The 24817-nt window shown below is 40.3% G+C and overlaps 1 protein-coding gene across 1 annotated transcript in view; it reads right to left on the bottom strand.

Annotated features, from left to right (window-relative positions):
* The window catches only part of lcor (ligand dependent nuclear receptor corepressor), a 98798-nt gene that overhangs the window by 33810 nt on the left and 40171 nt on the right, over positions 1–24817 (bottom strand). The window contains 2 exon segments of the mRNA XM_034197083.1: positions 1529–1608; positions 11521–11586. Of these exon segments, the coding sequence (XP_034052974.1) occupies positions 1529–1608; positions 11521–11586 (146 nt within the window).

Genomic DNA, 24817 nt, shown 5'->3' with positions numbered 1-24817 from the left:
TCATTATTATTCTGCTCCCATCACTTTTCATCCCAATGAGAAATTCTGAGAGGAGGCACCGGACGCTATGCTGCTGTGGGAGTCTCACTAATTTACACCCATGTCACCATCCTACACACACACACACACACACACACACACACACACACACACACACACACACACACACACACACACACACACACACACACACACACACACACACACACACACACACACACACACACACACACACACACACACACACACACACACACACACACACACACACACACACACACACACACACACACACACACACACCTCAAAATCATTGTGTTGCGCTCCTTTCATAAGCTAAATTGGGGTCAAGACCATGGTGGTTGAACAACACAAATGACAAACATGTAGGAGGAGGAGGAGACAAAAACTATTTGGAGCCTCGAACAAAAAGCTAAAGACAGACGACGGACAAAAACAGAAGAGAAAAAATATGGAACATTTGTATAACATGTTTTGGGCTTGAAGGAATAATTTATATTTGATGGAATATACACTTACAAAAATGTCCTCAGAAACTAAATAAATCCGTTTAGTTTTACATTATAATGAAACATCTTCTATCAAACATACGACGGTAAAGAAAGCACTGAAGATGGTTTTCAATTGTATTGTGTTTTTTACCCATTATCCATATTCTCTTTATATTTTATTCAAGACTGTCTTTAATTTAATTTAGATACTGATGATTATTTGATTGTACGCCTTTCTATAAAGATTACATTTTTTGGTATGTTAATTTGCTTTCTTAGCATCGACTCAAAGCAGGAGGAGCCTAATCACCTAGGTCTTAATAAACTTTGATAAATATACATTTTACATAATTAGCATTTATAGTTTTGTCTACTCCCATTATTTTATAAAACATATCAAATTTGAGCAAAACGTCGTATCTGCTAAATTGATTATAGCACTGCAGCATGGATATGTGGATTATTGTCTGACCGGAAGTAGAAATGTTGTGACGTGTCATACCCATGGATGTATAATAAGAAGTGGATACAGCGTGGGAGGCGGGGCCTCGTTCATTCCTATGAGAGTTGCTCATTGGCGCATGAAGACAAAATGGCCCAACTTTTGAGAGCGAAACGTCACGAAAGTAATCATATAATAATATCATCCGTCCTTATTGTGCATCCATGGGTAAAGGTAAAACTCACGTAGTACTGAACACGTCACATGAACGTGCCGGGCGGCGCGGTCCCGTGGGTTGGTTCCGCGTTCATAATGCCGAGGAGAATAACTCTCAGAATAACGTTATTAGCACATTTTACAACTTGAGGACCGAGTGTTTTTAATAAGGGCTATACAAGTGTTCATACTGGGTAGTTTATTTAGTTTAAAAAAAAATTCGTCTCTTTCCCAATGTTAGTCAATGGGAAAAAGTGTTTCCGGGCCCGGCGACTGATACGGAAGTTTAGTACCGCCGTTTGGCCACAACGAATATTTTCCTCGGTGTCCGGCGCACTTCCTGGGGGCTTGGTCATACCTTGACTTTCTCGCGTCTTAAGCAGCAGAAGAGACAGTTGTCATCGAAGGACCAGTCCGACACTTCCTCCGGCTCGCAGTCTGGAGAGAGGAGAGGAGACAAAGGAAACAGGTTTAATCTCAAATATATTGATTTTTATAATTTACTGACTTTTTTAATATGGATTTTTAAAGATAATTTGATAGATTTATTGATAATTTTTTTCAACATACTATACTATGATGTTTTTAATAACTTCATCATGATTTTCTCTTATGATATGACTTTTTGAGTTTTTACAACAAAATATATTGACTTTTAATGACTTTTTAATGATATGTAATAATATGACTTTTCATGATTGTTGTCGACAAATTGCAGACTCTTTAAAGATGTATTATAACTTTTTTGGACGTTCGACACTCTGACTTTCATGATTACAGATTGATTGTGACATCAGCTCTGTTACTTCTATATTAATTTATAATTGTGTCCTTTTGACATTTGGTATCACTGTTTATATTGAAGCTTTACATTGAATTGAATTAAGAGAGAGGACACTGCTGTTGACTTGGTTACAGCTGTTGCCATGGTGCTGCATTTCCTTTAAAAAAAAAAAAACCTCAATTCAGAGTGAAACCTCAGAGTGACCGAGACACAGAGAGAGAGAGAGAAGATACAGAAACACATTAACAAATCAATACGGTCACAATATACTGTGGACGTACAGACATTGGTCCAAACGGAGCTCAGGATAGAGAAAGAGGTTTAAAGAGGCCCTATTCTGCTTTTTGGGGTTTTCCCTTTCCTGTAGTGTGTCATAGGTTTGTGTGCATGTAAATGGTCTGCAAAGGCTAAAATCCCTGTGTTCTCTTAACGCCTCCATTGGACTCCTTTGTTTACTTCCTTAACATAGTGACATCACTATACAACAACGTATTGGCTAGCGCTCCAACACATTGTACGTGATAGGCTAAGGGGCGGGACATCTCTAAGTGGTTGACCAATCGCAACAGAGCCGGCCAGCTAACCAATCAGAGCAGACTTGGCTCTGGTTTCAGACGGAGGGTGAAAAGAGGTGCTGCAGCACAGAAAGTATGAGAACAATAAAGAGCTTTTTGAACATTAGATCATGGAGACATGTAGAGACACTACATACTGATATACACCTGAACATCAGCAGGAGAGGACTCTTTAAAGTAGAGACACTACATACTGATATACACCTGAACATCAGCAGGAGAGGACTCTTTAAAGTAGAGACACTACATACTGATATACACCTGAACATCAGCAGGAGAGGACTCTTTAAAGTAGAGACACTACATACTGATAAACACCAGAACATCAGCAGGAGAGGACTCTTTAAAGTAGAGACACTACATACTGATAGACACCTGAACATCAGCAGGAGAGGACTCTTTAAAGTAGAGATACTACATACTGATATACACCTGAGCATCAGCAGGAGAGGACTCTTTAAAGTAGAGACACTACATGCTGATATACACCTGAACATCAGCAGGAGAGGACTCTTTAAAGTAGAGACACTACATACTGATATACACCTGAACATCAGCAGGAGAGGACTCTTTAAAGTAGAGACACTACATACTGATAAACACCAGAACATCAGCAGGAGAGGACTCTTTAAAGTAGAGACACTACATACTGATATACACCTGAACACCAGCAGGAGAGGACTCTTTAAAGTAGAGACACTACATACTGATATACACCTGAACATCAGCAGGAGGGGACTCTTTAAAGTAAAGACACTGCATACTGATATACACCTGAACATCAGCAGGAGAGGACTCTTTAAAGTAGAGACACTACATACTGATATACACCTGAACATCAGCAGGAGAGGACTCTTTAAAATAGAGACACTACATACTGATATACACCTGAACATCAGCAGGAGAGGACTCTTTAAAGTAGAGACACTACATACTGATATACACCTGAACATCAGCAGGAGAGGACTCTTTAAAGTAGAGACACTACATACTGATAAACACCAGAACATCAGCAGGAGAGGACTCTTTAAAGTAGAGACACTACATACTGATATACACCTGAACACCAGCAGGAGAGGACTCTTTAAAGTAGAGACACTACATACTGATATACACCTGAACATCAGCAGGAGGGGACTCTTTAAAGTAAAGACACTGCATACTGATATACACCTGAACATCAGCAGGAGAGGACTCTTTAAAGTAGAGACACTACATACTGAAATACACCTGAACATCAGCAGGAGAGGACTCTTTAAAGTAGAGACACTACATACTGATATACACCTGAACATCAGCAGGAGAGGACTCTTTAAAGTAGAGACACTACATACTGAAATACACCTGAACATCAGCAGGAGAGGACTCTTTAAAGTAGAGATACTACATACTGATATACACCTGAACATCAGCAGGAGAGGACTCTTTAAAGTAGAGACACTACATACTGATATACACCTGAACATCAGCAGGAGAGGACTCTTTAAAGTAGAGACACTACATACTGATATACACCTGAACATCAGCAGGAGAGGACTCTTTAAAGTAGAGATACTACATACTGATATACACCTGAGCATCAGCAGGAGAGGACTCTTTAAAGTAGAGACACTGCATACTGATATACACCTGAACATCAGCAGGAGAGGACTCTTTAAAGTAGAGACACTGCATACTGATATACACCTGAACATCAGCAGGAGAGGACTCTTTAAAGTAGAGACACTGCATACTGATATACACCTGAAAATGCAACATGATCACACTGCTTCTATTAAACCTGGTTTTCACAGCAGCTCTTCTAGCAATTGCATACGTTTCTGTTATTTATATCATTTTGTCGTGTTCTTTATCATATGGCGGGCCACAGCTCTGGCTTTTCAAATCATATTCCTCACCTGTTTTTCCTGAGAGATGTGCGACCGATACAAATACATTTCGGTCACTCTCTCTTTCTCTGCTTCTGCGGCTGTAATGAACAGGTCAGAGGTCAGCTGTGTGTGAAACCTGTGGTTTTGTCGCTTACAATATACCCGAGAAGACGCCAATTAGCTTGAGTGCCCTGCAACCTGTGTGTGTGTGTGTGTGTGTGTGTGTGTGTGTGGTGTGTGTGTGTGTGTGTGTGTGTGTGTGTGTGTGTGTGTGTGTGTGTGTGTGTGTGTGTGTGTGGTGTGTGTGTGTGTGTGTGTGTGTGTGTGTGGTGTGTGTGTGTGTGTGTGTGTGTGTGTGTGTGTGTGTGTGTGTGGGAAGACGACACCGTCAACGCGATTTTTAAGTCGCCGTGTTTACATGCACTTAATCAACCAGGTGACTGTTTCTGCAAATGAAAAATAAAGTTTTCTTTAACCAACATTAAACCAGGTTAGCAAATGAAATACGTCGGCAGCAGGAAGTGGATTTACCTGCAATGTAGACGTGTGTCCGCAGTTGTTTTTGTGAGCTGGAAAATACTTCACAATAATCAGTGTGTCGGGGCTTTTAAAGGCTTGTTTTCCTGTCTGATTGATCCATATTTAAATGTATTGTTTTGCACCGTTGTTATATACCAAACGCTGGAAAAGCAATGCAGTATTTTTGATGAGGCTGAAGCTTTTGCACCATGAATAAATGCATCAACCAATCACATTGTGTATAAACTAACAACACGGCTCTACATACGGCAATCTTTATTGCTTTCAATCAGCTTCAGTAGGGATATTGAATATTTCTGCAGCAGGAAGTGAGTTTATCTGCAATATAGACATGTCTCAAGGTTTTGACACAGTTGTTATTGTGAGCTTGTGCTTGAAAATACTTCATACATGGAAATCAACAACGTGAAAACAGCGAGTATATATTATAATAATGAGTGTGTGGGGGCATCTTGTATCCAAAACAGCACAATTGATCAAAATGTAGATATTCAATTTATTATATACCAAGCGCAAATATCGAACGATGGAAATTACATTATTCTATAATAACGAGGCTGGTTTTTCGAATGAACGCATCAACGATTTTTTTTTCTTTCTCATACTGATATTCTGAACAATCTGTGCTGTTGTATTTGCTGTAAAGTGTCTGTACTGTAGGCTATTTTTATTCATATGTACAGCACTTTGACTCGACCAAAAATCGTTTATAAATGTGCTATATAAATAAAACTTGATTTGATTTGAACGAATGACGTTTTGTTATAGTATATATTTATATATCCTATTGTATAGTATAATATAAACGACAACACGGCTACATAGACCGCAGTCTTCATTACTTTTAACCTCGACATACCACACTGCCTACATTCTTTCACAATAAAAGCCCCGGGAAAATAATATTCTTCTCCAGGTATTTCGCCTTTTGTGTAAATCTGTTGTTCATTCTTTGTCTTTTTCCACAGCTATGGAGATAACGTGAAAACAACGTATCATATACATGCTTTCTTTCTCCCCGTCTGTTTGCCCTGCAATTATATCCATGGTAGTCCAGGTTAATAAATTATGCATTTATTAAGCCCTCTTCAAGTAGTTTTTGTTCGGAAATGTGTTGAGAATAGGTGAAATCAGTGTATGTGAGAGAAAAAGTAAGTAAGTTTCTCCACATGTTTGCTGAACTCCTCAGTGCTGCGTAAGCGTCTTATCGTCCGCAGGTTAAGACAAAACATAAATACACCACAACATTTTACTGTATGAAAATGAGTGATGATGGTGTGTTTCAGTGTGTGTCTGCAGCTCCGAATGTGAACAAGTGCCTGCTTTACTCTGAGAGATTGTGTGTGTGTTTGAGTGGAAGTGTAATGCATGAGTGAAAATGACGTAGACAAGCCAGAAATATTCTAAAAAATGCCTTAAGTTGGTGGGGGAGGGAGGTCACATGACTCCAGGACGGCAGGCTGACCTTGTTTCTCAGAGAGCGGGAGAGATCTGTACGTTTAGGCTGTTGGTCATTCTTGCTTTATTCTCATGGCGTTCCTTTTCTATTTGTGTCAGTTTACATTGAATCAGATCACATTTTTGGTCGCCATGTGTTAGGTTATATAAGTAAGTAGTATAAGTAATATATAAGCATTTACACATGGCTTCTGGGCTTTAAGCTGCCTAAATAACATATATGCGTATTCAGATTCTGTGCATTATAAAATGAGTGACCTATAAATAAATGACACATGCAGACACTGCAGACACACAAAACCGCTCTTATATCCTCCTGAGATCCAGATTGGTTTTATACATCACTTTAGGCCTGAACACATCAAGTGCTTTACAAAAAAGTGACACAAAAAAGCGAAAAACTGGCCTGTGAATAATTTGTGTATAGGAGTTTTATTCTGAAAGGTTCACGGTGCAGAGCTAAACAAATATCGACATAAGTCTTAAAAAAATACATCACTTTTGGCCAAGTATTTTTCACATTCTGTGTGAATTACTCTCTAGAAAAAGGACATTTAAATAAATATATTAAAGAGGTCCTTTTATGCTATTTTTCACGTTTATGTTTATATTAAGCCTGTTGTTCAGGCCTCAGGCTCGAAAATGACATTCCCAGAACAAATGACCATATCTTCTAAAAGGGTTACATTAATAATCTTTTTTCTCAAAGCAATGATAAACCTGTGAGTTGGATGTAGAAAAGTCAGAATCAATATAGATTGTTTTATTTTAAAGTAAATTCAGATTGAACATAGTAAAAAAATGTAAATTATAGTGTCCGTCCAAAAAATGTTTTATTTATAGTGAAAACCCTTGAATGATGGGATCTGAGACTAAAAGCTTTAGGAATCCAAACTATAACATATAATAAGTACCCTGTATCAAGATTGATGCAAAACAAGTGACATTTGACCTTTTTAGAGAGGTTTAGAAAAAGAAAACACCTCTGGGGTCATTTGGGTGGATTTTCCATATCTCTGGAATTGGTCGATTTTAGTGATGGACACCTCTTTTGAACCGTGAGAGCCAATAGAATCGAGGGGAGGTTCCTAAATCCACCTACATGTTACCATTGACAGTGAGAGTGATGCGCACGCAGTTTGCCCAAACCTAAAGCTACGTTACGCTCTGCAAACTGAAAACTAGGCTTATTGATCATAAATATGATGATGGATTATCAGTAATAATTGACAGACACATTGGATTAACCGTCAGCAGCGTTCATATGCGTTTTAATGCCATTGAACACAACTTGTGATCCGAAAACAGCAACGGTAAGAGTTATTTGCCGTTTTGGCTACGTAAAGTGGAGTTGTGTGTTGTCTTTGCTTGCTTTCGCTGCCGTGAGTTTTGGTCGCTCAGTGATGACACTTATACCGTTGGAATCTGTGGAATCTCAGCTTTCATATGGAATATTGTTTGTGCAGATCCGATGAAGTATAAAAGATCGCTAACGTGAGTTACTGTATGTGCTAAGTGCGTTAGCATTCTTTTGTTTATTGCTAATTCAGAGGCTCGGCGTTAGACTTGTGTTCTGTTTCGGTACAAATGGTTCATATCGCCAGGTAGCTGAGTTTCTTCCCGTTAAGTGAGTATGACACATTCATAGTTTGTTAAATGTTAAGAAGCCCTCAGATGCTGTTTCTTGCCAAAAGTTGCGGGTCTCCCGGGTTTAACAGTGTCTCTACTGGGACATGTCTCCATGCTTTAATGTTCAAAAAGCTCTTTATTGTTCTCATACTGTCTGTGCTGCAGCACCTCTTTTCACCCTCTGTCTGAAACCAGAGCCCAGTCTGCTCTGATTGGTTAGCTGACCGGCTCTGTTGTGATTGGTCAACCACTTAGAGATGTCCCGCCCCTTAGCCAATCGTACAATATGTTGGAGCGCTAGCCAATACATTGTTTTATAGTGATGTCACATGTTCCAGAAGTAAACCAAGGAGTCCAATGGAGGGATATTTTAGCCTTTGCAGACGCACACTAACCTATATAACACACTACAGGAGAGCATAATAATCAGGGGTGCACATGACTTTTTTGCCCTGGTTCTCAAAGGAGCACCTGGAGATGTTGCTTGGTGCTCATCCTTAAAATGAAATAAACCGTAACTTTTGAGGGGGTCTTGACTTTATTTGCCAGACACACGGCACTGAACACACAGAGGTGAACACAGAACACACATGCAGAGGTGAACACAGAACACACATGCAGAGGTGAACACAAGACAACATTAGCACGACCAGTAATCCTACAAGCTGTCATCACTACCCTCCTGACTGTTCTCCTCTCTGTCTTCCTCTCTGTCAGACATGGTAGCTGATGATGTAGGCCTACTTCTTTCTCTCTGGTTGAGTCTGTGATTAGCTGCTTGCATCCACAAGTCAACAGCTGGTTTTGGGTCGAAAGTCTCTGTTGTGATCTTAGACAAGTAAATGTAATCAAATAAGTATGTGAACATAACCAATAACCTACCATAGCCAATAACAAATGAATGTAACTTATTTTATTTGTGTTGTTCATTCATATCTTATTTTACCTTAACATTTATTTATTTATGCATTTTTTTTTATCTCTCCAGTTTTAAAGGATATTTTTGGTTACTGTCCTATAGTATACATTGGAATGATTTCAAACCTGTTTATCCCAATAATTATAAAGGAGTGCCTTGGAAATATGTGTTTACATAAATTGCGACCAAACCGTTTGAACTTAGACTTTACCTCACTGAGCTGTAGTTATCAGTCTGACTGGAGAGGACTCTCCCTCCACATTATTGTAGAAACATCTTCTTCTTATATCCATTAGAGCAGCTAGCACGGCACCAGATTCTAATAACAACAGCGCTGGTACCGGTGCACCCTCCCTCGCTCACTCGCATTTTGGCTGTGAGCTGCAGGCGCCAGATAAGCCAACATCCCCCATTTTCATCACTTACAGCGCCCATCGTACAGGGCAAATGAAACGTGTAACCGGGGTGAAAAGGGTTTACTTAATTATGAATATTGTTACATCAAGGCCGAAAATTAGGATGAGCCCCAACGGTCAAAATGTTTTTTTTCCCTCCCAGAGCTGCCAGCGCAGCGCCTCCACAGATCTGGCGCCCTAGGCGAACATCTAGCCAGTGCTACGGGCCGGCCCTGAGTTCATATCATGGTTCATACATGTATGCAACTCGCAAATATCGTTCTCTCTCTCTCTTCTCTCTTCTCTCTTCTCTCTCCTCTATTTTCTCTTCTCCCTTCCCTCTCTCTCAATGTTGGTACGCAAATGCACTTTGTTTCAAATGACCCGGTGCTCTTTTTTTGGCGGAGGTGCGCATGCGCACCTGCGCACCAGTTATGTGCAGCCCTGATAATAATGCCTCTTTAACAGTCTAACTTGGGTGCTGTTTGGAAATATAACTTATTATTTCCAAGTAAACCAAGTGTGAGGAAGCACACACACTCCCTCACTAACATGTTGGTCTTAACTATTTGTTTGTTAAGAAAGGTAATACATGTTTTTTTCTGAGTTGTCTTTATTTCAGTTAAAGTTATAAAAACAGTTTACGTAGACAAACTAATAAAATGCGTCTAAATTCGTCAGTCTGTAAAACACACAAGCACCAAGTAATCACCATTTCCTTTGTTCAGACCTGGAGGCCATCTTGTCCCAGTGCTCAAAGGGGGAGCACGCCTCCAAAGTACTCCTTATATGTGCCGTATGAGTAGGCGGAGTCTTGGACGCGATTGGTCAGGAAATGTGTGATTTTACGAGTGTCAATTAGGTTAAAAACTATCCGTTTTAAGCAGACCTGGTTGTTCTTGAAGGTATAATATTTATGGCGATGCAATAATGAATTTACTTAAGCCTTTAGGGTTTTATTAAAGGTAGACAACAGTGTTTAATTTTGTATTTAACCCTTCACTCCACTTTCAGAACCATGACCTGATTGGCCAGGTTGGAGTGGGAAGGCGGGCAGTCTCCTATAAATGTGGTTGGGAAGAGAGGGGAAGGGGCATTCGTTTTGTGTTTGTTCCTTGCTGGTGAACGCAGCTCCAGGCATGCAGTTTGTGTTTCTGTGGAATAATGTGGAAGGCTAAGAATAAAACGCCTGTTTATTTTTTGCAAGAAAACCCTTTCTCCACGTATTGTTCTTTCACCTGCACCTCACATCGTACCACAAAGGTCTTTTGTTTCATTGAACCCTCATCTTTTGAGCCGTCTGTGGGGGCCTCCTTTTCTCTGAGTTGCCTCTTAAATAAAAAAGGTCTACATTTAAATTAAAATGTAAGGAACATCTATGGTGAACATCTATGACGTCGGTCGTCACCTGTGTCAGAAACCCAACACCAGAGCAGACAGACTTGTTGTTCTGGAAAGCAGCTTCTGTATGTCACTCTCTGACTCCTCAGTCTGCTTTAAAATAAGCATTTTAGTGTTTTTAAGAACAGACAACGAGAGCATCAGAAACCAGCTTCTTGTTTTTCTTTCTCGACATCCATCAGGATTTTCCAGCATGCCATATTTGGCATAAATTACACATGGCCGTCGTATGAACTAATCACATTGTTATGTATTCTAAGCTGTTCTGGCAGTATTGTCAATTATGTTGGCATGGCAATACATGTCTGTAAGTATCGTATTGTATTGATTAATAGATAAGGAAGCACTGTTTATTGTTATTCTGGTATATTCCTCCATATTGTTATTCTGGTATATTCCTCCATATTGTTATTCTAGTATATTCCTCCATATTGTTATTCTGGTATATTCCTCCATATTGTTTCTCACACTGAGTCCAAAGTATGCTCGTTTTAAAGCCTTAAATGAAACCATACATGTACGAAAAACACTTTTTCACAAGATATAGGAAAACTGAATCAATGTAATAATTGGCAGAAAAACTTCAATATTGTTTTACAGATTTATTTTCCTTATTGATTTGTTTGTTAGATGTTCTTCGTATTTACAGTTTTTGGTCATTTATGTGTCATAAGTTAAGATTTTTGAACATTAATTAGTAATTTTTGTTCAAAATAAGGTTGTTTTTTTATTTAAAATAAGTGGAACTGCATTTTTGTTTGTGTTTGTGTTTGTTTACCTTGGAAAAGAGTGATATCGTTGACTAGTCCCGGCCCAAACAAGCCTTCCAAGATGCTTTCAAAGCCTACGGGGAAAAAGAGATGTGATGTTAATGCAAGAGGACATGTTTGATATCAGAACAACAAAATGACAGCAGCTTAAATACTACATAACACAAACGCCGCAAGGAAGCTGTCAAACTGCAAGTTAAAGCATTTTGGAGACGTTATTTCATCTTTTGAAGGGTTAGGAACATAAACAACAAAGTGCTTTTCCCATAGGGTTTATTTTGCTGATGCACAGCCCCCACTGCAACCTCAAAATCAAAATGAAAAATATAAAAGATAACCGCACAAAGCCGTTTTCAATCTGAAATGTGAAGGGTGTAAATATTTGTTTTTAATATTGGAAACTAATCCGAAAAAAATTCACATTCTTTCAGACAATGGAGCTGTTTTTACACACACACACACACACACACACACACACACACACACACACACACACACACACACACACACACACACACACACACACACACACACACACACACACACACACACACACACACACACACACACACACACACACACACACACATCACACACACACACACACACACACACACACACACACACACACACACACACACACACACACACACACACACACACACACACACACACACACACACACACACACACACACACACACACACACACACACACACACACACACACACACACACACACACACACACACACACACAGTTGTGCCGAGGCTTTTAATTAAGGCACACACAAACAGAAAAAACACATGAGGTTGGGCAAGCTCATATTATTCATATACACTGACAATAGACCCACACACACATGTGCACCTACACACACACACACACACACACACACACACACACAAACACACACTTTTTTGCCTTCATATCATTTGAAGCAAATTAGCGCTTTACCTCTAATACACCAGGCTAATCTCACTCACTTTTTTTATTAACTGTACATACACCTCGCTCTGCTGTTGCCTGGCAACCACATACAGCGAAACATAAATACATATTGCAATTTTCAAACTGACCCCCCCCCCTCCCCCCACCTTCCTCACCTCCTCCCCCCCCCCCCCCCCCACCTCATCCTCCATTAAAGGGAGATGGAGAAAGGGAGACAAAGACACGTGGATATGTGGATGTTGTGTGTGTGTGTGTTTGTGTGTTTGTCTGTGTGCATTTTTGCATGGAACAGAAAAGGTTACTGGAGCAAAGACACACACACACACAGTCACACACACACAGTTCAAGTGTAGCCACTTGTCAGGCCACATAATTAACACTGCAGGAATATATTAGCCGTGGAAAAAAACAGCCTGTGACAAAATGTATTCCTCTGTTATCAAAATATTACGGTCGTCCTCATGACAACGTGACGAGAAAGCTGAAAGAACATTTGAAGGAGTGTCTTTTTGTAGTAAAATAACTAGTGATGGGAAATATGTTGTCAGGCAGAAAGGCTCATTTTTAATGCAATTAACTTCCTGACTTTGAGAAATACTTGAACTATCTGAAAGAGAACAAGACACATTTAATATGAGATAAAACACTCACTATGTGGTAAAAAGCAGAGATTTGAGGGTATTGGAGGAAGTAAAGGGGCCATACTCTGCTATCTTTCAGGTTAGTAGTATGTAGCGTCTCTACTTTAAAGAGTCCTCTCCTGCTGATGTTCAGGTGTATATCAGTATGTAGCGTCTCTACTTTAAAGAGTCCTCTCCTGCTGATGTTCAGGTGTATATCAGTATGTAGTGTCTCTACTTTAAAGAGTCCTCTCCTGCTGATGTTCAGGTGTATATCAGTATGTAGTGTCTCTACTTTAAAGAGTCCTCTCCTGCTGATGTCCAGGTGTATATCAGTATGTAGTGTCTCTACTTTAAAGAGTTCTCTCCTGCTGATGTTCAGGTGTATATCAGTATGTAGTGTCTCTACTTTAAAGAGTCCTCTCCTGCTGATGTTCAGGTGTATATCAGTATGTAGTGTCTCTACTTTAAAGAGTTCTCTCCTGCTGATGTTCAGGTGTATATCAGTATGTAGTGTCTCTACTTTAAAGAGTCCTCTCCTGCTGAAGTTCAGGTGTATATCAGTATGTAGTGTCTCTACTTTAAAGAGTCCTCTCCTGCTGATGTTCAGGTGTATATCAGTATGTAGTGTCTCTACTTTAAAGAGTCCTCTCCTGCTGATGTTCAGGTGTATATCAGTATGTAGTGTCTCTACTTTAAAGAGTCCTCTCCTGCTGATGTTCAGGTGTATATCAGTATGTAGTGTCTCTACTTTAAAGAGTCCTCTCCTGCTGATGTTCAGGTGTATATCAGTATGTAGTGTCTCTACTTTAAAGAGTCCTCTCCTGCTGATGTTCAGGTGTATATCAGTATGTAGTGTCTCTACTTTAAAGAGTCCTCTCCTGCTGATGTTCAGGTGTATATCAGTATGTAGTGTCTCTACTTTAAAGAGTCCTCTCCTGCTGATGTCCAGGTGTATATCAGTATGTAGTGTCTCTACTTTAAAGAGTCCTCTCCTGCTGATGTTCAGGTGTATATCAGTATGTAGTGTCTCTACTTTAAAGAGTCCTCTCCTACTGATGTCCAGGTGTATATCAGTATGTAGTGTCTCTACTTTAAAGAGTTCTCTCCTGCTGATGTTCAGGTGTATATCAGTATGTAGTGTCTCTACTTTAAAGAGTCCTCTCCTGCTGATGTTCAGGTGTATATCAGTATGTAGTGTCTCTACTTTAAAGAGTTCTCTCCTGCTGATGTTCAGGTGTATATCAGTATGTAGTGTCTCTACTTTAAAGAGTCCTCTCCTGCTGAAGTTCAGGTGTATATCAGTATGTAGTGTCTCTACTTTAAAGAGTCCTCTCCTGCTGATGTTCAGGTGTATATCAGTATGTAGTGTCTCTACTTTAAAGAGTCCTCTCCTGCTGATGTTCAGGTGTATATCAGTATGTAGTGTCTCTACTTTAAAGAGTCATCTCCTGCTGATGTTCAGGTGTATATCAGTATGTAGTGTCTCTACTTTAAGAGTCCTCCCCTGCTGATATTCAGGTGTATATCAGTATGTAGTGTCTCTACTTTAAAGAGTCCTCTCCTGCTGATGTTCAGGTGTATATCAGTATGTAGTGTCTCTACTTAAAGAGTCCTCTCCTGCTGATGTTCAGGTGTATATCAGTATGTAGTGTCTCTACTTTAAAGAGTCCTCTCCTGCTGATGTTCAGGTGTATATCAGTATGTAGTGTCTCTACTTTAAAGAGTTCTCTCCTGCTGATGTTCAGGTGTATATCAGTATGTAGTGTCTCTACTTTAAAGAGTCCTCTCCTGCTGAAGTTCAGGTGTATATCAGTATGTAGTGTCTCTACTTTAAAGAGTCCTCTCCTGCTGATGTTCAGGTGTATATCAGTATGTAGTGTCTCTACTTTAAAGAGTCCTCTCCTGCTGATGCTCAGGTGTATATCAGTATGTAGTGTCTCTACTTTAAAGAGTCCTCTCCTGCTGATGTCCAGGTGTATATCAATATGTAGTGTCTCTACTTTAAAGAGTCCTCTCCTGCTGATGTTCAGGTGTATATCAGTATGTAGTGGCTCTACTTTAAAGAGTCCTCTCCTGCTGATGTTCAGGTGTATATCAGTATGTAGTGTCTCTACTTTAAAGAGTCCTCTCCTGCTGATGTTCAGGTGTATATCAGTATGTAGTGTCTCTACTTTAAAGAGTCCTCTCCTGCTGATGTTCAGGTGTATATCAGTATGTTGTGTCTCTACTTTAAAGAGTCCTCTCCTGCTGATGTTCAGGTGTATATCAGTATGTAGTGTCTCTACTTTAAAGAGTCCTCTCCTGCTGATGTTCAGGTGTATATCAGTATGTAGGTGTCTCTACTTTAAAGAGTCCTCTCCTGCTGATGTTCAGGTGTATATCAGTATGTTGTGTCTCTACTTTAAAGAGTCCTCTCCTGCTGATGTTCAGGTTGTATATCAGTATGTAGTGTCTCTACTTTAAAGAGTCCTCTCCTGCTGATGCTCAGGTGTATATCAGTATGTAGTGTCTCTACTTTAAAGAGTCCTCTCCTGCTGATGTCCAGGTGTATATCAGTATGTAGTGTCTCTACTTTAAAGAGTCCTCTCCTGCTGATGTTCAGGTGTATATCAGTATGTATGGTCTCTACTTTAAAGAGTCATCTCCTGCTGAGTTTCAGGTGTATATCAGTATGTAGTGTCTCTACTTTAAAGAGTCCTCTCCTGCTGATGTTTCAGGTGTATATCAGTATGTAGTGTCTCTACTTTAAAGAGTCCTCTCCTGCTGATGTTCAGGTGTATATCAGTATGTAGTGTCTCTACTTTAAAGAGTCCTCTCCTGCTGATGTTCAGGTGTATATCAGTATGTAGTGTCTCTACTTTAAAGAGTCCTCTCCTGCTGATGTTCAGGTGTATATCAGTATGTAGTGTCTCTACATGTCTCCATGCTTTAATGTTCAAAAAGCTCTTTATTGTTTTCATACTGCCTGTGCTGCAGCACCTCTTTTCACCCTCTGTCTGAAACCAGAGCCCAGTCTGCTCCGATTGGTTAGCTGGCCGGCTCTGTTATGATTGGTCAACCGCGCAGAGATGTCCCGCCCCTTAGTCTGTCACGTACAATGTGTTGGAGAGCTAGCCAATAGAAGGGCGAGTGTTATGTCACTTTGTTCTGGAAGTAAACAAAGTTACATAACACTCATTTAAAAAACAAATTATTTATATTTAATATATCTGGTGTCAGGACAGACTCTCTATCTAATTACATTTGTATGCTTCCCCTTCACATTATTTCACATGGGTTTAGGTCATGTGACCAACCAATATGTTTCCAATGTGAGCCTCAAATGTTTCTTCAGGGACCATTGTCTAGTCTAAAGATGGTGTGACTTTAATCAAAAACTGTTAATCTAATAAAGCTGAAAACACCCTGAAATTAAAGCTGAGTCTTGACATTTAAACCTCACAGTTAATGGTTTATGTATTGACTTTTCCTTCATTCGTTTGACCTGGGTTCAGAGTTGGTGAGGGGGATGGGGAGCATATGTTGCTGGCAGCTACATATTTGCATCCTGTGGGGACGTTGAATGAGGAGGGAGAGTGAAACAAGCGCGGAGGAATTTAATATAAAGATGGCGATCATGTTCAGGTTCAGCACGAGCTGCAGTTTTCTTCCTCAGCCGTACATGCATATAGACACTGAGGAGCAGTGTGCATTGTCACAACATCAGTGCCACTTTTTACACAAATATTTAAATTAATCTCAGTTCATTATGAAATCTGCTCATTTCAAATCAGTGAAGACTCTTGTTGATTATTGCTCTGGACATGCAATGCATAAATGCCAGTATGGTGTGTGTGTGTGGGGTGTGTGTGTGTGTGTGTGTGTGTGTGTGTGTGTGTGTCCTAGCATTACTATACTTGTGGGGACCTAAATCTGTTTACATAGTCACGTGTGGGGACTCACCCCCGTATGGGGACAAAATGGAGGTCCCCATGAGGGGAATCATTCATTTTAGGGTGAAGACTTGGTTAGGTTTAGGATAAGGGTTAGGGTTAGGCATGTGTTGGTTATGGTTAGGATAAGTCTCCAGGAAATGCATGTAAGTCAATGTAATGTTCCCTGAGTGATGTATAGGCATGGTGTGTGTGTGTGTGTGTGTGTGTGTGTGTGTGTGTGTGTGTGTGTGTGTGTGAATGATGGAAATTCCTCTCTACCAGTCCTTTAGCTTGTTTTGGCCCGATGCCAGAAACAAATTACATTGTTTTATTCATTAAATTCCTGTAAGACCTAGCATGTGGTGATAGGCCACACACACACACACACACACACACACACACACACACACACACACACACAACACCACCAGCACACACACACACAACACCACACACACACACACACACACACACACACACACACACACACACACAACACACACACACACACACACACACACATAACACACACACACACACATCACACACACAGCACACACACACACAACACACACACACCACATACACGACTACCATCACACACACACACACACAGCACACACACACACATGCAAACACACGCACGCACACACACAGCACACACACACACGCACACACACACACTACACACACAACACGTACACACACCACACACACCACGTACACACACACACACACACACCACACACACACATTCACAACTTTCTTGTCTCCGGATAACCGGCAGCGAATATTCTGCCCGGGGGGGGGGCTTCAAACACGTGTATTTCGTTATTCACGGCAAATTCATTTTGGTTAATTCCACAGTATTGTTGTTTTGTAGTTAATTTGTTAAGTGTAACCCAATTTGGTTGTTCTTGGGGAAATTGAAAAGGATATTGGCATTGTGTTTGTTACTTGTCGGTTGGCAGTTGTGGATCTTAATGTAATTTGGGCTTGGCTTCCTATTTTTTATGGACATGCTTTTATTTTGAAGCAGAGTTAGCGCTGTTGACAGGATGTTGTTGTTGTTGCTATGGAAACAACGTGACGGAGATTTACGGAGAAAATTCATATCTACATATAAAAGACGGAGAAAGTAAACGATAACGTTTATGGTTAAGTGTTAGCACCCCCCGAAGAGGCACAAGCTCTTACGTTGATATTGGAGATTTCAATAAATTCAATTTGAAAAAAAAACGAATAACGAAATTGAAACCCGAATATTACTCCAACACACACACACACACACACACACACACTGATCTTTGCAGGGTTAGCTAGTAGAGTGCTCGCACTACTCAAAAACTGCTTTTCTTTTATAAAGGATTTCTTCAACACGTGGGCAGTGGTTATGTTTACAAAATGATATATTATAAGTATGACTATTCTATTGGCTCCGCGCTCCAACACACTGTAAGTGATAAGGGGGACAATCTCTAAGTGGTCGACCACCATCACAACAGAGCCGGCCATTTAACCAATCAGAGCAGACTGGGCTCTGGTTTCAGACAGAGGGTGAAAAGAGGTGCTGCAGCACAGGCAGTGTGAGAAAAATAAAGAGCTTTTTGAACATTAAAGCATGGAGACATGTCACAGTAGAGATGCTTAGAAAATTCATCCCATCACCATCGTGTTTCGTCCTCTAGCCTAAAACAACATTCCTTTTTTTACCTCCTCTCTCCTTGCTTTCTTAAATTACTTCACCACTATCCCCCCCGCACTCACACACACACATAAACACACACTCTGGCACATCACAAAAGTTCCCTTAAACCTGCACATGCAAAATGCATGCGGCCTACAAAGGCAGCTTTGATAACAAAAACCCGAAAGCTTCAAAGAATGTTCAAAAGCTGCAATATTTCCCCCTGCTTTGCAGCTGCCAATATGCTCAGAAACACAGCCATGCTTTCAAGTCAGAGGGGGGAAATAATTAGGGTTTCATCAGCGTGAGGATCATCACGAGAGTCAAAGTGTACACGAGCCAATGCAATTCAAGCCACAAGATAGAGAGCGTTTCCATATTCAAAGTGACAGTCACAAACGCATCAGCGGCGTAAGAAGAGGAAGATGACTCCGCCGCGAGTGCAGAGGCTGGGATCGGACGGATGAGATCCAGGATGTGATTGGACAAACGAGATTAGGAGATGCGATTGGCTGGATGAGATAACAGCGAAAAAAGTCTCCTGAGCCACGGGGCAAAAAAGTAGGTCAGCTAGTGAACTGGACCCAAAAGCATTCACACATGACGTGGTAGAGAGAGAGAGACCACACACACACACACACACACACACACACACACACACACACACATTATGGCATCTGGGAATCTGTCAGTGTTATGCAAAAACAAATACACACACAAAATGTCCCCAATCTCTGAAACCTCCATTGTGTCATTTTGTTTCACTTCACAGTGTCCAGCAGTGCAGCCGAGAGCAGCGTGACACACTCTTAGACACACACATGCATTGAAGGAGGGGGGGGGTCACAAGACACGGAGCTAATCCACATCTGCAGCAGAAAGGACCAAAAAAAACACCAATAACTTGTAAAAATACAAAACAACACAATCGGGTTGATCAACGAAGTAAGGAAAGGATTCAATGAATGGCAATATACAGGTAAAGTAATTAAATCAGCAGCTGCTTTAATTTGCCACCTGCAGAGTGAAGAGCTCTTAAATCTGGATCCTTAATAAACATCAAATCTAGTCGATGTTATTGCAGAAAATCACACATTTTGGTGTGAATAACCAGCTTTTCTAACACTGTCATCACATGAAATGGTAATATCAAGAGAATCATTTCTTAATAGTCGTCCTCCTTTAACATGAAAACTTGATCAAAACGGGCCCATTTCAATCGGTTTGCTTCAATATTGTTTTAATGTTATTTATTCAACGATAAGTCCGTTTTTTTGTGAATAATTAATACATTACAGCACGGTTGGTAGCTCGCTAGTTGCTCTTCTGAGTGCGTAAGTTTCGCCCACAAGAAGCCGCATGAAGACTAGGGAGGAGTTCATTCGGTGGGGGTGGTGAGTAGATGGCGGGGAAACTCCAAAACCAAGTAGAGGATTGTTCCTCTTAATGCACATAGAGAAACGTTGCTGAGTCTGTCAGGGTTTGTCTTGTTAATGACTTCCTTAATATTGGTCTTGTTCTGTTGTGCAAATGAAAACAAACTTTCATCAACCACGACAAATAAAAAAAGAATACAAATCTATGATCTGATGAAGGACACTCAACCAAATCCTAAAAAGACACCACAAGCTTTGGGAGTCAAACTAACGAAGTAATCGACCACTATACGTGTTAAAACAAGACTTCCACAGACATTAAAACTGATGAAAAATGTAGGTACAGACAGAAAGGCAGGGAAGATGTTGTATACGATATATTCCTAATAAGTAACGGCCAAGTTGGTTGCAGAGACCAAACTCAGTAACAGGCTGTGCAAGAGGAGTACAAAGATGAACCATTACATGTATTTATTCCTAAAAAGTATTTTAAATTTGTTTTGTAAAGCACTTTGAATTGTTGCGTACAGAAAAGTGCTATATAAATAAACTTGCCTTGCCTTTAGCTGTTTTCTCTTTGAATGGAGAACATTTAATAAAATACCAGAACAAGCTCGATGTATGGGTTTCTGTGTGGACATGGCAACAGGGAAATCCAGCCAGTACTACATAGAAACACGCAGGAAAAAAATCAACAAGAAACCCTCCCAGTGCAGCTGAGAGCAACTGAGCTGCTCAAATATTCATCCGGAGCATGCTTGTTAAATCAAAACACACACACACACACAAAAACAGCATCTCTGCCACTTCTAACAGCTGCTGGAAACCAACTCGACACTGAAGGAAACATCCCAATCTATATGTGAGTGAACAAGGAGCGAATGCACAGAAACAGGGAACTGACGTTTGGCTTTCTTGTGACCATTGGACCAAAGCTATATATAGTTGCTGCCTGAGCATTAATAATTTAGCATGACCAAAGCCCTCAGAACAGGGCCCCTCGCCTGGCCCTGATTAAATCAATACCTAATTAACCCTAACAGGAGCTCCAGAGAGGAGGAAGTGAGACAACATGAATGAGAGAGATGGGGAGGATCAACAAGCCGAGAAAACTTCAGACGTGACACTCTGTGGTCGTTGAATTTTTAGATTTTCTCCTGACAACAGTGGTTATGGCTTTCTAATTAAGGTTATGTCTAAAACACACAGGGTTAGAAGCTCTTGAGTTCTTATAGTTAAACCTAAAGTATACGCCAATAGAGGTGTGCAGGAATGAGTCCTAAAACCCAGAAAGCATGGACCACTTCTGGATCCCTCGTCTCAAAGAAACCGCTTTTTTTTTAATGTTTTATTTTGTTAGATGCCTGAAATAAGGACTGTGGTTAACTCGAGCTGAAGAGACTTTAACGTTATGTTTTCTACGATATAAAATACATCAGTAACTAATTATGTATCAGAATCTTCATCGTTGAAAATGTAAAAACGCAGAGAGAAAACAGTTGGCAGCAATATTTGTTTTGGACTTTATTTACTGTATTCAGTATGTTCTCTTTTGTCAGGTGGTCAAGCAAACTTCAGAGCGTCTACAGGCGTTCTTCAGTCCTCATTCAATCAAGTCAACCCGTGTTCATTGCAACAATGCCGGTGCAGGAAGCCTATAATCCGCTGCAGTTTTGTTAACTTCAGCGTCAGCATTCACACACCGGTTGTTGACTCTTTTTCATGCGCTATCTAAAGATATAGATTGTTTTGCAAATTAAAAGTGCTCCAGGAAAACCCTTTAAATTATCAAGAGCCACTTAACAAAAACTCAATCTTCACCAACAAACAGTCCCCCCCCAAAAAAAGGTATTCCATGACCGCCAAAGTCTTCTCTGGATGACATTGAACTTATTAAAAAGACGTTGAACTATGAAGGTGAGAATGTAATCCAAGATGGAGGACGCTTTGGAAATCAATGGTGCAGCAGAATTCTTTCATCTCAATGATCTTTGCTCTCCAATTAGCTGCAGCCATTTCCACAAAGAAAGAAAGTTAAGAATAACATTCAGTGTAATTCTTTGCACTTTAACCCTGATTATAACCTCCAGCAAAAACATATAATCCACCCCGGTGACAGTGAGAGACATGGCCGGGGGATTCGGGATTGGAAAGACACGAGGACATCACATGACGAGTCAGGCAAGCAGTAACACTAAAATGTACTGGCAGACTGTGTTTACTGTGATTTGGACTCAGTGGAAAGTGTGCTGGACTTCGAATCAGGGGATAGCAAGTTCGAGTCCCACTGCAGTCAGCATGTCGTTGTGTCCCTGAGACACTTCACCCCAAATTGCTCCTGTGGGGATTGTCCACAGTACTGAATGTATGTAAGGATCGCTTTGGACAAAAGCGTCTAAACAAATGACATGTGATGTGTAACTCAAAGTGACTATACCGTTTTGCTTAGTTCAGCAGTAAGTAAAGTGACCTGTAAAATGAATGATACGTGCAGTTCATCTTATAGATGATCTTCTTATGTCTCAGTATGTTCCTTTGCATGGTCTTCAATATTAGGAGGACATGTTGTCCGTCTTTTCACTGAATTGTCGTCTTGAAAAGGGTACTCACAACAATTCCGCAACAAATTCATCTCCACCTGTTGCTCTTGTCATTTCAACGTTAAAAACAATAAAACGGCACAAATTGCTTCGTCGCATTCATCTAGATCCTCTGTCTCGAGCCAGTTAACTAGCGGGCCTTCTAGAATACCCTGGAACCGAGGGGAACTCTGGAAGAACACGCCCATTGGCTACAAATCTATATATGATTGGTTGATCAAACTGTCAATCCAAACGTACGCTCTCATTCAGTGCAACGGCCAGGGCATTCGATCAAGGATGTAGAATACCTTGTTGAAGGATATTCTACCCGGAGACCCAGAACAAGATCTGATTGGTTGCTTTCTTTTCTACTGAAATGCGTAGTGCATGGTCCGAGAAGGACAAACAAATCAACGTAACACTGTAATATCACAGATCAACAACACAGATACGATTCTCATTTAATATACATTTTATTACATTTTATTTATATAATTAAATCGATTTTGTTTGTTGTATCTGAGTGTTCCAGGGTATTCTCTGAATACCTTGAAGGCCCCTGACAGTTCGCCACTGGTGGCTACTTTCAAGCTAATGAGCTAGTACTAGAATGTAGCCAGTAGCTAGTGAACAGCTAACTCGCTAGTAAGCTATATCATCTTCTAACACAGTGGTGCAAGAATAACTCCTCAATGAGTTAGCATTTTACCACTTCCTGTTACCTCGTCTCAAAAGTCAACACCACACTGAACAATAGCCGCCTTTAGCTTAGCGGTGGTGACGGGATGGTAGCTCCTTAATAGCCTACCTTTTAATCCTAATTGCATTTACCTTCAAACTATTACAAAAGTGGAGTTGATAGATGAAGGTTATCCTGCTGAACAAACACCTAGGTATCATAAATGTTTGTTTGTCACATTTTCTGCAAATATCTCAAAAATACATAGAAATATCCTGTTGCTTTTTGTCAATGCTAGCTTCAAGGTTGGCCTATACCTGTAATCACTGCAGCCATTGTTGTTCGACCCAGTATGTACCACAATACAATACTTTCCTTGGTTGTGTTTTCTTTCTCTATATGTTCAATTTCACAAAAAATGACACTGAGATCGATTCCTGCACATTCTGTGGCCTCTGTATTTAGATGTCTCTGAAAGCTCTTCCTCACTCTTTGAAGTGCTCTTTCTTCTGAGGTTTGTGACATTGTTGTCAGATGTCCCCCCAAGGACCAGCTGTCTGTTTTGACTGACTGCTGGAAATAAATAAAATCCACATACGACCTCGGTGCCTCTGCGGCGATTGAGGGTCTGATTTCAAAGCAACACAACAGGCGAGAAAAAAGGAAGCAAGAGAGCTTTTTATCGCTGTAATCAACACATGGGCAGCCCTTTTAGTGTTTTCAAACTTTTCTAGTATTTAATTGCAGCCTGTTAGGGAATTATTTGTACAAAAATAACATCCTCATGGGTTCATTAATATGTATGTGGCTAAAATGTGATTATCTGTTGATGTGGTGAAATGAACGGCTGTCAGGATGTCTTCATCTCACATGAATAAAAGAAAATATTGCTTATGCATCCAATAATTGCCAATTCATCTCCTTGTTTTTTAATGCAGATATCCAAATGCAGATAAAAAACATGTCTATTATTAAAATAACCAATGTGGAAGGTTTAGTAGTTTGTCTCATGAACTCAATAAAACACTTCTAAAACTAAAGGAAAGTAGAAATGTCTCCTGCTTGAAATAATAGACACGTCAGTAATGAATCTCAATCAGTTTTAATTGACTTCCCTCAACCTATGGTAAAATAATAGAATTGTCATGAAGTGCTGAAACTCGCAGAGATCAACACAATCCTTTTTTCTGTGCAGGAAACAAACTTCTGTGAATCTATTGAACCATTATTTTAGTCTGTGTGAGAACAAATACAATATAAAAGCTTTTTACTGCGTGTCACAACCACCTCTGGCAGTGTGTGTATGTTGCATACGTGTGTGTGTGTGTGTGTGTGTGTGTGTGTGTGTGGTGTGTGGTGTGTGTGTGGAATGAGGGGGACATGAATAAGCAATATGTGCATGATTGGCCAAAGGCGTGGTAAAACACACAGCGACTCAAACAAACTACAGAAAACACACACACACCACACACGAATAGGAAAATGAAAACACAC

This window comes from Gymnodraco acuticeps, unplaced genomic scaffold (assembly GCF_902827175.1).
Source record: "Gymnodraco acuticeps unplaced genomic scaffold, fGymAcu1.1, whole genome shotgun sequence".
NCBI classification, from domain to species: domain Eukaryota; kingdom Metazoa; phylum Chordata; class Actinopteri; order Perciformes; family Bathydraconidae; genus Gymnodraco; species Gymnodraco acuticeps.
Note: the sequence above shows the minus strand (reverse complement) of the source record. Positions and strands in the feature narration are given on the sequence as shown.